General features: G+C 48.9%; 1 protein-coding gene across 1 annotated transcript; it reads left to right on the top strand.

Annotated features, from left to right (window-relative positions):
• The first annotated feature begins 222 nt into the window (after positions 1 to 222).
• On the top strand, positions 223 to 5,241 carry LOC144159832 (uncharacterized). The gene is made up of 2 exons (XM_077691502.1): positions 223 to 966; positions 5,179 to 5,241. The coding sequence occupies exons 1-2, from the start codon at positions 223 to 225 to the stop codon at positions 5,239 to 5,241; spliced, it is 807 nt and encodes a 268-aa protein (XP_077547628.1).
• The last annotated feature ends 6,003 nt before the right edge of the window (positions 5,242 to 11,244 follow it).

Below are 11,244 nucleotides of genomic sequence, written 5' to 3' on the forward strand. Positions count from 1 at the left end.
GACACGAGACACTGCGGAGCATTCCTGAATAACGAGATGTTCTGAAAAGCGCCGGGTGGTGAAGGAAGCAACGAAAACAGCACCGCGAGCGATACTGGCCCTAGATCTGATAACGTATTCAATAAAGTGTCGCACGCGGCCGTGCTGGAAAATCTAGGAAGGACGGGATGCGGCCGGCGTACGTTCGGCTACATCAAAGACTTCCTGACCAAAAGAACGGCAATGATCAGGATTGGCAAGGAGATGTCAGACCCCGTAGAGCTCGGGGACAGGGGAACCCCTCAGGGGTCTGTCCTATTGCCTATGCTGTTCAACCTTGCACTGCTTCTCCTACCCTCGTTACTCGAGCGAATAGACGGTGTGAGCCACGCATTATACGCCGATGACATCACGGTGTGGACCAACCGCGCGGGCTCTGACACCTGGATAGAAGGAGTGCTGCAGAGAGCGGCAGATACTGCCCACGGATACGCCAAGTCCTGCGGCCTGAGCTGCGCCCCGCAGAAGTCAGAACTGCTCATCGTCCAACCAGGCAGGCCAAAGAAGCAACAACACCCGAACGTAACCGTAACCATCGACGGCACGCAAATCATACCGACTGAACAGATTCGGATCCTGGGCCTGTTACTCAGGGGAGACGGAAAAGCCTCGGCCGCCGCCACCAAGATCAAGCACTCGACTGAGCAGATCGCAAGCATGATACGTAGAGTTCCAAACCGCAACTGCGGTCTGAAAGAAGAAGACGCACTGTGGCTAGTGCAGGCGTTCGTCGTGTCTCGCGTAACCTACTCCGCCACGTACCTTCGGCTAATGAAGGCGGACAGGGAAGCGCTGGTCACGGCGATGCGTAAAGCCACCAAGATAGCCATGGGTCTGCCAATGTACTCGTCAATGAAAAGATTGATGGAAATGGGCATTCTCAACACCACGGACGAACTCATCGAAGCACACTTGTCCAACCAGAGAGTTTGTCTGAGTAGGGCAGAACACGGAAGAGCCGTCCTACACAAGATAGGATGGCAGGTTGAACCACAGACGGAAGAGGGACCACTTCCTCAGGGATGGCGTGACTCCATCAGAACCAAACCGTTACCGCGCAACATGACAGAGGAACGGCACGAAGGCAGGCGGACGGCGCGGGCTGAAGCCCTGGCCCGGAAGCTTGAGGACCCCCAGGTCCGGTACGTGGACGCCTCACTCCCAAAATATGGAACAAAGGCCGTGGTGGCCGTAACGGACATCCACGAGCTGAAGACCTGCGCTTCGGTGAAGACTACGGGCCCGACCGTGGCAGAAGAGGTAGTCATAGCGCTGGCCCTAGCCATGCCGGGGGTCAGCACGGTGGTTACCGACTCCAAGAAAGCCTACGCAAGCTATCGGAAGGGGATCGCCTCCTCTGCGGCAGCAACTATACTAGAGAGACATCCCACAACACCGGGACGAGTTACCGAGCTGGTGTGGGTCCCGGCTCACTCGCTCGTGGAAGGCAACGTCACCACCGACCACTATGCCCGAAAACTAGCCATCCGGGCCGAGGAAGAGCAACCACACCCCGTCACGAGTTATAAGGAGATCGTCCGCCTATACAAAGAAATTAGAACGAGGCTTCCGAAGCCACACAAGCGACTAAGCAGACGGCAGCAGACGATATTGCGCCGCTTACAAGCAGGGTCGCTCGCACACCCGGCGCTTCTGCACAAAATGTACTCTGCAGAACACGACAACAGATGTCCGTTCTGCCGGGGAGACGGCACTCTCGCGTACATTATTGGGGAGTAACTCGTAAACCCCTTCCCCCAATTCCAACCCGCACCAGCGATGGGAGACCTTACTGCCCAGCTCTGACCTCGCCATTTAGCAACAGCTGGTGGCTCGAGGAGAAGAATTACTGGACACATATGGGTCCCGCGAATAGGGAACCACCCCAACTGGTGCCTGCGCGCGCCATTCTTTATTTGAAGCTCCGTTAAAGTTGTTCACTCACTCACTGAAAACGCCGTCATCTCGCTCCAAGACCCGTGATTCTACTCAAGTGCTACTAAGGCCGACCAGCGGAGCTGTTTTAGCCAGTAGTTCGTAAAAATAAATCACGAGTGTTACGAGCGACTGACTAGTTGGCGCTGAGTGGGTACTCAAAATTTCAGGTGTGTTACTATCTGGAAACGGCATGCTCCATTACGCATACGGGAAGTGCAGCTAGCAAACTTCCCGGCATTGCTGCCCTAGTATGACACTTTCAATCCCATCTCCCTGCCTTAAATTGGTAATCGGAATATGGGCTGCAAAGCCTAAACTTAATCGGCATCATCGTCATCATTTGTCGACAGATATCGCTTGAAGATATAGCCCTGTCATTGCTGGGTCGCCTCTATGCAAAAGCACATATGTATTGGATGTTCACTAATTTTCACAAAAGCAGCTATAGTATTGTGAGCGCCAAAAACCGTCTGAGAATATTGAATGTACCGACAGACAGATAGAAGAACTTTAATAGGCCACAACCGGGGCGATAAGGCCACCGACATCTTCGCTTTCGTTGGACAGAGCGCCCCTTTGGGGCAGTGGTCTGGCGCCGTAGGCCAAGCTGGGAAGGTCTTCTTGAAGTTGGTGTTTGGGCATGTTCTGAGTCGCATGCGGTCGAGTGCTTTAAGTCAATCAGCGCTAGCTCGACATGGACACTTTGCAACGTACCTAAAATGGACAAGTTGACAATTCTGCCATGTGTTGGCACCTTCAAGTTAAGAAAGCCCGTCTGCATACTGGTTTAGTCCACTATTTCCTGGTCTTCTGGTGAAATGCTGCGCAAATCCGTCTTCGAAATCTGGCGTTCCTCCTTGTTTATATGAGACATAAAAAACATAAATTTATCTAGCTTTACGAGCCTAGACACCAAGTACAAGCTTTCTTGACGACCACGCATTCACATTGTGGCACTCGCGGTGATAGTTGCCTACCACAATTTTCATCACGCAATTGCCTTTGTTATCACGCTTTCTAACTTACATTGAGCGAAACATTTTTGAGGCGTTTATGGTATACACGGGAAACCCTCTGGGAACCCATATTAGTTATTTATAGCTGTTGTGATGGCATGCGAGGCTCAAGTGCTTTATAATAATAAAATGCATCAGTTGTTACATCATACCCTGCGAACTAAGAATTGATTTAATCAGTGGCCAAGACCCAGGACTGCGGAATTCCTTGCTTGGTCATTATGTGTCACGTCGGAAAGTCCTGTTTCTACTTCGATGCGAGTCTTCTGCGCCTTTTTTGCACTTTCCCTAATGGCGTTTTCCCACGACCCGACTCTATCTGCAGCGGCTATTCGCGATCAAAATAAGCTACTATTAAGCGGCCGGGCAAGGTAGGGTTAAGCGTTGTGCGCAGAGGAGAAAGAATACGCAGATATTTTACGTGATGTTCTAAGCCTCCAATTGGGCTCCAACTAAAGATAAAAAATTTTAATATCGACTTGTTCTTTTATGTCTACTAATATAAATAACTCCGCTTAGCATATAAGGAACAGTGGCAACTGTACTGGCACGAAGTAGTGTTTTTACACAAAGAATTCCAGCAATACGGTAACGTGTGCTACCACGGAAACTTACAAATTTTCACCGACGAGCGCTGCCCGGTGTTGTGGCGGTTATCTCTAAGGTTGTCTTTTATTGTTCGCCTTGCCAGCCCCCTCGAGGCCTGGCAAGGCGAACGCCCTGCCGGTAGTAAATAATGCCGGCTCCTCAAGTTTATTGTCCGCCATCAAAACCAGTGCGAGTGTGCTAATCACGGCTTTCACTTAGGCCACCTTGGGCCGCATGTTTTTGATGCTGGGCCCCTTGTTTTCTTCGCCACTGCTCATGAGCACGATCAGGACACCTTCTGCAATCTCATTCGGAAGATCGACTTGCTGCAAACGCAAAAAAGCTCGGTTAACCCACCGCTGGTGACTCCATCTAACACTCCGCGCTCTGTCCAAGATGGTCTTTTTCTCTACTTGTTTCTGCTTTATTCGGCTGAGTTATAATCTTTACTATCATGACTGTTCAAAGTTAACATTCGGTAGCAAACGCCAAGCTTGGGAAAAAGCAATATCACTTCAGAGCGAAAAACCGTCCTCGCATCTGCTCGCGTCGCCACAACTGTAGTCGAAAGACAATAGTGTTCTACCGCCTGTGCCATGTAGCTGCCTCTCCTGCCTTACCGCGGGTTTCACACTCTTTCCCTCCGTTACGCAATAGAAGCTTGCGGAAATCACTTTCGCCGCATTCGCACTGCTGCGCCGTCTGTTGGAACTGCAGGGACATAGTGCTCCAGCCACGAGCACGACATAATGGTAAAAGATTTTCTTTGAATGCGTTCATTTTTTTTTCTTCAACAAAACCGACCACACATCTACTTTTAAAACCTACCAGTGCCAACATCAGTTATGTCCTCTAATAAGCCTAATACTATGTTTTGTTGAATGATGTTGACAAATATAAAACATCTTTCTAGATTTCTTACAAGAAAAATTTCAAAGAAAGAAAAAAACTGAACTTTCGGCAGGGCGGAGGAATCACGGTAGAAAGACACAGACAGACCCACATTAAAAGAGAAGGAGAGAGAAATACATACAGAAATAGCGAATTTTCGCTTTTGAGTTGGCAAACAAAGACTTTCTTCTATATAAGAAGCAGTTATTTAACGACTTTGCTTGACAGAACTCCAGTGTGTCTGCAAGAAAGGGGTTTTCCTGAATAGCACGTTTATAGAAAACATTGGGTTTGAAAATCTACACATGCTCGCGGCTGATACAACCAGTGAAGGTGTTCACTGTATATACAAAACACTATAGAAAAAATCTCGTTCAAACTTCTAGCGGTCACTTCGCCATCGACCGCAAGCGCCCACTATCATAATTCTACAGCCGCTCCTTGGGTCACGGGCTCCTCCTGCTATCGAATGTCCTGTGCAAATAAATGTAGGCCCTGCCGAACAGCCACATCTGCTCCTACATTAACTGGTGACCCGGACGTGATACGAACACGCAACCTTCTGCCGTGCGGCAGGGCTTACATTTATTTGCAGAGGAGAATAAATAGCACCTGGAGCCCGAAACCCTAATAGCGGAAGTATATTGTGACGGAGTGGCACACAAGCTGTTCTTTCTCTCTAACGCGTGGCTCGTCCTACGTGCAGAGGCACGCGCTGCTGACGATGGCCCAGCGACCCATGGTGATTATAGTGGGCGCTTGCAGCTGATGGCAAACTGTCCGCTGCACACTGGTTGATTATGGGTAGGCGCGCCTGTGCGCGTGTTTGTGTGCTTGTGTATGTATCTGTGTGCGCGCATGTATGTATGTGCACGTGTATGTATGTGCACGTGTGCGTGTTTCTGTGTGCGCATGCGTGTGCGTAGTGCGTGCATGTGCGAGTGAGCCTGTATGCATGTATGTGCGCTTGTTCCGTATGTCTGTGTGAGCGCATGTGTGCGCGTGTGTATGAGCGCGTGTGTTTAGGTGTGCGTGTGTTTATCTCCACGTGAGGCTTTACGTGGGTGCTTGTGTGTGCGCGTGCGCACGCGTATGGACATCTAGATATGTGTATACTACTTGCGTGTGTAGGTACGTGCGTGCCTATGCGCATGTGTGTGTGTCCGCTTCGGTGTGCGGGTGTGGGTTTATATATGTGCGTGTGTGTGCGCGCGTGTTCCGGCGTGTGCGCGCGTGCGTGTGCATGTGCGTTTGTGTTTATGTGTGCATGGCGTCTCTGTGCGTCTGTGTATCAAATGCGTCAGCCATGCACGTGTTCGTGTGTATGTGGGCATGTGTGTGTTCCCTTTGTGCGGGTGTGTGCGTATATCCGGGCGTGTGTGCATATGTGCGCGTGTGTATGACCGCGTGTGTACGTGTCCGTTTGTTTATGTGCACGCGAGGGTGCGCGTGTGCCTGCGCGTGTGTTTTTGGGTGTTCTTGTATGTGCAAGAGTGTCTGGACGTGAATGTAAGTTCACGCATGCACGTGAGTATGTGCGTGCGCATGTATGTATGTTGGCGTGGTCATGTGTGCGTGTGTGTGTATGTGAGCATGTGTGTGCACGTGCGCATGTGTGTATGTCACGGCAGTGTGTGCGTGCGCGAGTGGGCATGTGTGTGCGTGTATGTCGGCGAGTGTGTGCATGTGCACGTGTGCTCGGGTATTGTGTACGTGTGCGTGCGCGTTTATGTGTACGTGAGGGTGTGCGTGTGTGCGTGAGTGTACGCGCGTGTGTGTATGTGTGCGTGCGCGTGTGTGTGCACATCTGTCTGTGTAAGTGTGCGAGCGTGCGTCTGTGTCCTTTCGTGTGGGTGTGTGTGTGCGTGTGACTGCGTGTGCGTGTGCGCGTGTGTGCGTGTGAGCGTGCGTTTGTGTGTGCATGTGTCTGCGTGTGGCTGTGTGTGCGTGTGCGTTTACGTGTGCGGAAGTGCGCATGTGTGCATGCATGTGTATGCGTGTGCGTGCGTGTATGTGTGTGTGTGTGTGAGTGTGTGGGCGAGATTTGCGCGAACTGCATATATTCGACTTCACACAGCAATCACACCAGCTTTTTGGCAACACAGTTTTTTCACTGCTACAACACCTACCACATCTTCTACTGCTACTACTACGTCTATCACCATTTCAAACCATACCATTTTAGCTGAGCAGTCGAACATTAACCTTCACAATATCAGTCCCGTCTATAAGGATCAGCGGCCCAACTAGCACCTCGCACCAGACCTAACGACTCCTTCCATCGTACGTTGCCACCACTTTTATTTCCAAGCATGGAAACGAAACCCACAAAACGAAAGACTTGCGAATAGTTCCGGGACCTCCGAGGCACACGCGGGCAGTTATGTAAAACACCAGTCACTTTGAATGTCCCGATGGCGTCTCACCACACCCCAGACAGGGCGCGGGTGTTTGCACCGGTGACTGGCCGAGACTGCTGATGAGCTGGGGCTCCTTGGGCCTACGCAGCGAGGCATGCGGGCACCAGGGCCGTATGAGCGCTCCTCAGGAACGGGAACGAGATGTAGGCCAGTCCCCCTCGCCGGCCGGTAGGTTCAAGAACCCAGCGCGAACCCCTGATTGAGCAGCTTCGTTTGGTTGGTTGGTAGGTTGGTTGGTTGGTTCCTTATGTTTTAGCGCGTACCCACGCGGGGGATTGGCCAAGAAGTTGCCTGTAATAATTAGGCTGTGACCCGGTTTATTTTAGACAGAAAAAAAAGAAGTATTAGAAAAAACATCGAGAGTAGAAAAAGAAATCTTTGGATAGAACAGGATTGTCAGGAAAAAAAACTTGCGAATGAAGGCATAGCTATCTAGCAGGGCATCCGGCCTGTCGCCGCAACAAAGGAATGAAAGGCGATCACGACATCTCTGTGGCACTATCCTATGACGGAAGCACCCAGGGAAAGAATAACGGTTAAAGATAAAGGGAGATTCAGCCGATTAAACGTGTATTCAAGGTGCGTGCGTCGCATCGAGGAAAAGCTGCGGCAATTTAAAAGAAAGTGTTCTATTGTTTTAGGGGCCTTGCAGAAAGGGCATTGAGAAGATAACGCCTGACCAGCTTTGTGTAGATAAAAATTTAAAGGGGGATTCTGCAACGAAATTTTGTGATTGCGACCTCACATTTACGAGATTCGCAGAATTTAGGCTTCCATAAGTGGGAGAGGTGAATATAGTCGGAGCATGAACGAAGGGCATCTTGCCGATTAATTTGTAAAACTTGAAGGCGCCTGAACCTCGCCCCCAAAAGAAAACTGTCAATTGGGCAATTCACGACGGCAGGACCCCCAAGAGCCAAATTGGCTAATTGGTCTGCCATTTCAATAAAGATTATCCCGGCGTGACCAGGGACCCACACTAACCGGATCTCGCGAAGCTGGTAAGGAATGAATGAACGGAATGACCTGAGAATGGAAGAATCTTTATCATTTGTTAGAGCAGTGCATACGGAGAGAGAATCCGAAACGATAAGCACCTCCGCAAATCTGTGCTGTAGTTTATTAAGGGCTAAGATTATCGCCAATAATTCTGCCTGAAAGATCGGGGTATACTCTGGCAGCCTGATTGAGAAGGACCAATCTAGATACTGAGAATATATTCCTACCCCAGCCTTCTCATCACTTTGCGAGGCATCTGTGGCAATGACGACATCAGTATGAAGAGTGGCCACGTGATCTTCAAGTAAATGATTGAGTAATCGGGCCGGCAATAATTTCGGATGCGAAGGAAAAATGTTGTCCAAGCTTATGTCGACAGGCGACACATTATCAGAATAGGGCTGGAGTAGAAAAAGATCTGCACGAAGAGGCTGCAGCCATGCCTGAACGCAATCCAATTGAGGACGCTCAAATCGGGGCCACGTAAATCCTCGAAAAAGGTCAGGCCTCAAGAGGAAAATGGGTTGAGCCTCGTATAATGGAGATTCAAACAGTTTGAGAAATGTTACAACAGTTCACAATTTAAATCGTTCCAGAAGTGAAGGCAACCGTGCCTCAAGGTACAATACAGAGTCAGCTACATACTTTGGCAACCCTAAACATAAACGCAACGCCAATCTCTCAATAAGAAATAGGGGATGGAGTTTGTACGTCGCGCAGCCAGAAAATAACACGCAACCAAATTCCAATACTGGGCGGACATAGCAACGATAAATCATTAGCACGGCGTCTCTACGCATACCAAATTTATGACTGCATAGCCTACGCAGCACTCCCACAGCTTTTTCACCTTTGGCACCAATGTGCGAAATATGAGGCCGCCATGTGAGGTGGTCGTCATAAATTATACCCAAATATTTATTTTCCGTGACCTGAGGGATGGATTGCAACAGCTTCGTTTACCCCATCCTTTCTTCGTCCTTTTTTTCCTCGTCTTCCTCCAAGCTGAGGCACCCGTATGGCCAGCCGACGGGTTGCCCACACACTTTCCTTTCACCTTACCATACCGTCCTTGCTCTACGAGAACCACCACTCGCACCACGCCCAATTTATTTTAGGTTATGGCTGCGGTCAAAACATTTGCGATGATACTGTGCTTAAGGGAGGAACGAATATAAAAACCGATCGATTTAAAACTCAACGTTTCATACAGTGCCAAACTATTCTAGCACTCTTTGGGAACGTCACCACGAAGTGGTATTCTGAGAACCGCACCAGAACGCATATAAAGATGATGCCAAACACGCCCCATATGGCCCCGCCTTGTCACTGCAAGTTTCGTGGGAGCACAGTGCTATTTACACTGTTAGGTTTTGTTTAAAACACGTGATAACCTTTATTTTAATATTCCTTACAAAAGTAACCCATAGTCACTTGAATATCTGTGTAGTTCGCTGTATGCCGTGATGGCGCTGGGTTAGTTGCAAAATTATTACGCATGCATTGCGAAAAGTTCGTTTCCATCAAGTCGGTCGCCGATCGCACTGTTCGCGCGTACGTAATTGGTTTCTTTTTGGACATATTAGAGCGATCTCCTATACAAAAATTCCACTGTGCTAGAAGCATTGCCGCGCTTCTCTCAGAATCGGCCCAAGATTCTGCAATCTGAAAAAATGAAACAAAAACTTTGAACTGCGATTTCTCAACACATTACTTCCTCTGACAAAAAAAACGTTTTATGTTCAACTACTAGAGTTTCCGAAACCATTTTTCTAAGTTTATTATGCAGGCTATAAGCACATTCTGAACCAGACAAAGCATGTTCTCACGAAAATTTATTTCTATAGAAAGCTGTTTCTCTTAAAGATCATTCGAATTTCTGTTAGTGCTCAGTAAATATTTTTTAAACATCAACGGGTAAGGCCATCATTTTTTTTGCATCAGGAGAAACCCTGGGGCATTCATCACGCATAAAAATGTTTCAGTTCTGTACCTGCTAAAAAATGTTTGAAAATGTCCCTTAAGCGGTGAAAAACAGAACAAAAACTTGGATTTCTTGTTGTAAGAACTAATTAATATATATGAGTAAATGTTGCAAATGGTTTCTAGGCAAAACTTTTACACAACCTGAAAATTTTAAAGCCGATTGCTTCAAAAGCAACGAACCTAACCGAGGACGTAGTTGGACACCTAATTTCACTATCCAGGGGGAGGCATTTATTCGAAAATAATCTCCGTTCTCAAATGCCACGTCTCAAAATAATTCCCATCCACGTCATCCATTACCAGAAAGATGCAGACTCAAGCACTTCTTTATGTAAAGGGCACTCTCGAGGCCACAGCCTATACAGGTGGATCCGTGCGATCTCACGTCTTCTATTTCGTTTGGGTGTCCCCACTGTGTGTTGTTATCATTCACCAGCATCAGGGAGTGGACGACAGTCGCTCTTGTACGCGGTGCGACGATGGCGAACTGTCTGGACTTTTGTTTGTCCTGGACGTAACGCGTTGCGGCCTCCTCCAGGAATTTTAGGTGGTCCTGTATTAAGTGCAATGCACTTCTTAAGCGACCCTGAACCTGCGTCCACCGGCGATGTCCGCGCACGTGGAGATGGGCGCGCGCAGCCTGGCCGCTGACAAGGCACATACCCACGTGGGGGATTGGCCAGGAATCTCCTCGTCTTCCTTGGCAACGGGGGGAGATGGGCGCGCGCTGCCTGGCTGCTGACATGGCACATACCCACGTGAGGGATTGGCCAAGAATCGGGCGTGAGAAGGGCTAATGCACCTGCTTAAAGGAGTACTGACACGAAATTTCAAAGCTGAGATTCGCTCTAGCAATCACGTACAACGACAACACAAATAGGTGTCTGTGAATAAATGCATCTTTCTTACTTTGTAGATGTGTGTGTGTGTGATCTCTCTTTCACGAACATTACCGAACCGCGCAAATTCAACTCGTGCATTCGACTTTCACATTCTTCCCCTCGGGGAAATGCGGGGAATTTTCTTTAACACAATGAGGGAGTGATTTAAGGCATGATTGATTGATTGAGTGAGTGAGTGAGTGAGTGAGTGAGTGAGTGAGTGAGTGAGTGAGTGAGTGAGTGAGTGAGTGAGTGAGTGAGTGAGTGAGTGAGTGAGTGAGTGAGTGAGTGAGTGAGTGAGTGAGTGAGGGAGTGAGCGAGTGAGTGAGTGAGTGAGTGAGTGAGTGAGTGAGTGAGTGAGCGAGCGAGCGAGCGAGCGAGCGAGCGAGTAAGCAAGTGAACAAATAAAAAAAACCACAATACAACTGCAAGCCTGTGATTCGCAGGTGAAATGTTCCCTCGACACAGATGTTGGTGTCAAGATGG

Source organism: Haemaphysalis longicornis, unplaced genomic scaffold, assembly GCF_048455015.1.
Source record: "Haemaphysalis longicornis isolate Haplotype H1 unplaced genomic scaffold, Haemaphysalis longicornis Haplotype H1 scaffold_10, whole genome shotgun sequence".
NCBI classification, from domain to species: domain Eukaryota; kingdom Metazoa; phylum Arthropoda; class Arachnida; order Ixodida; family Ixodidae; genus Haemaphysalis; species Haemaphysalis longicornis.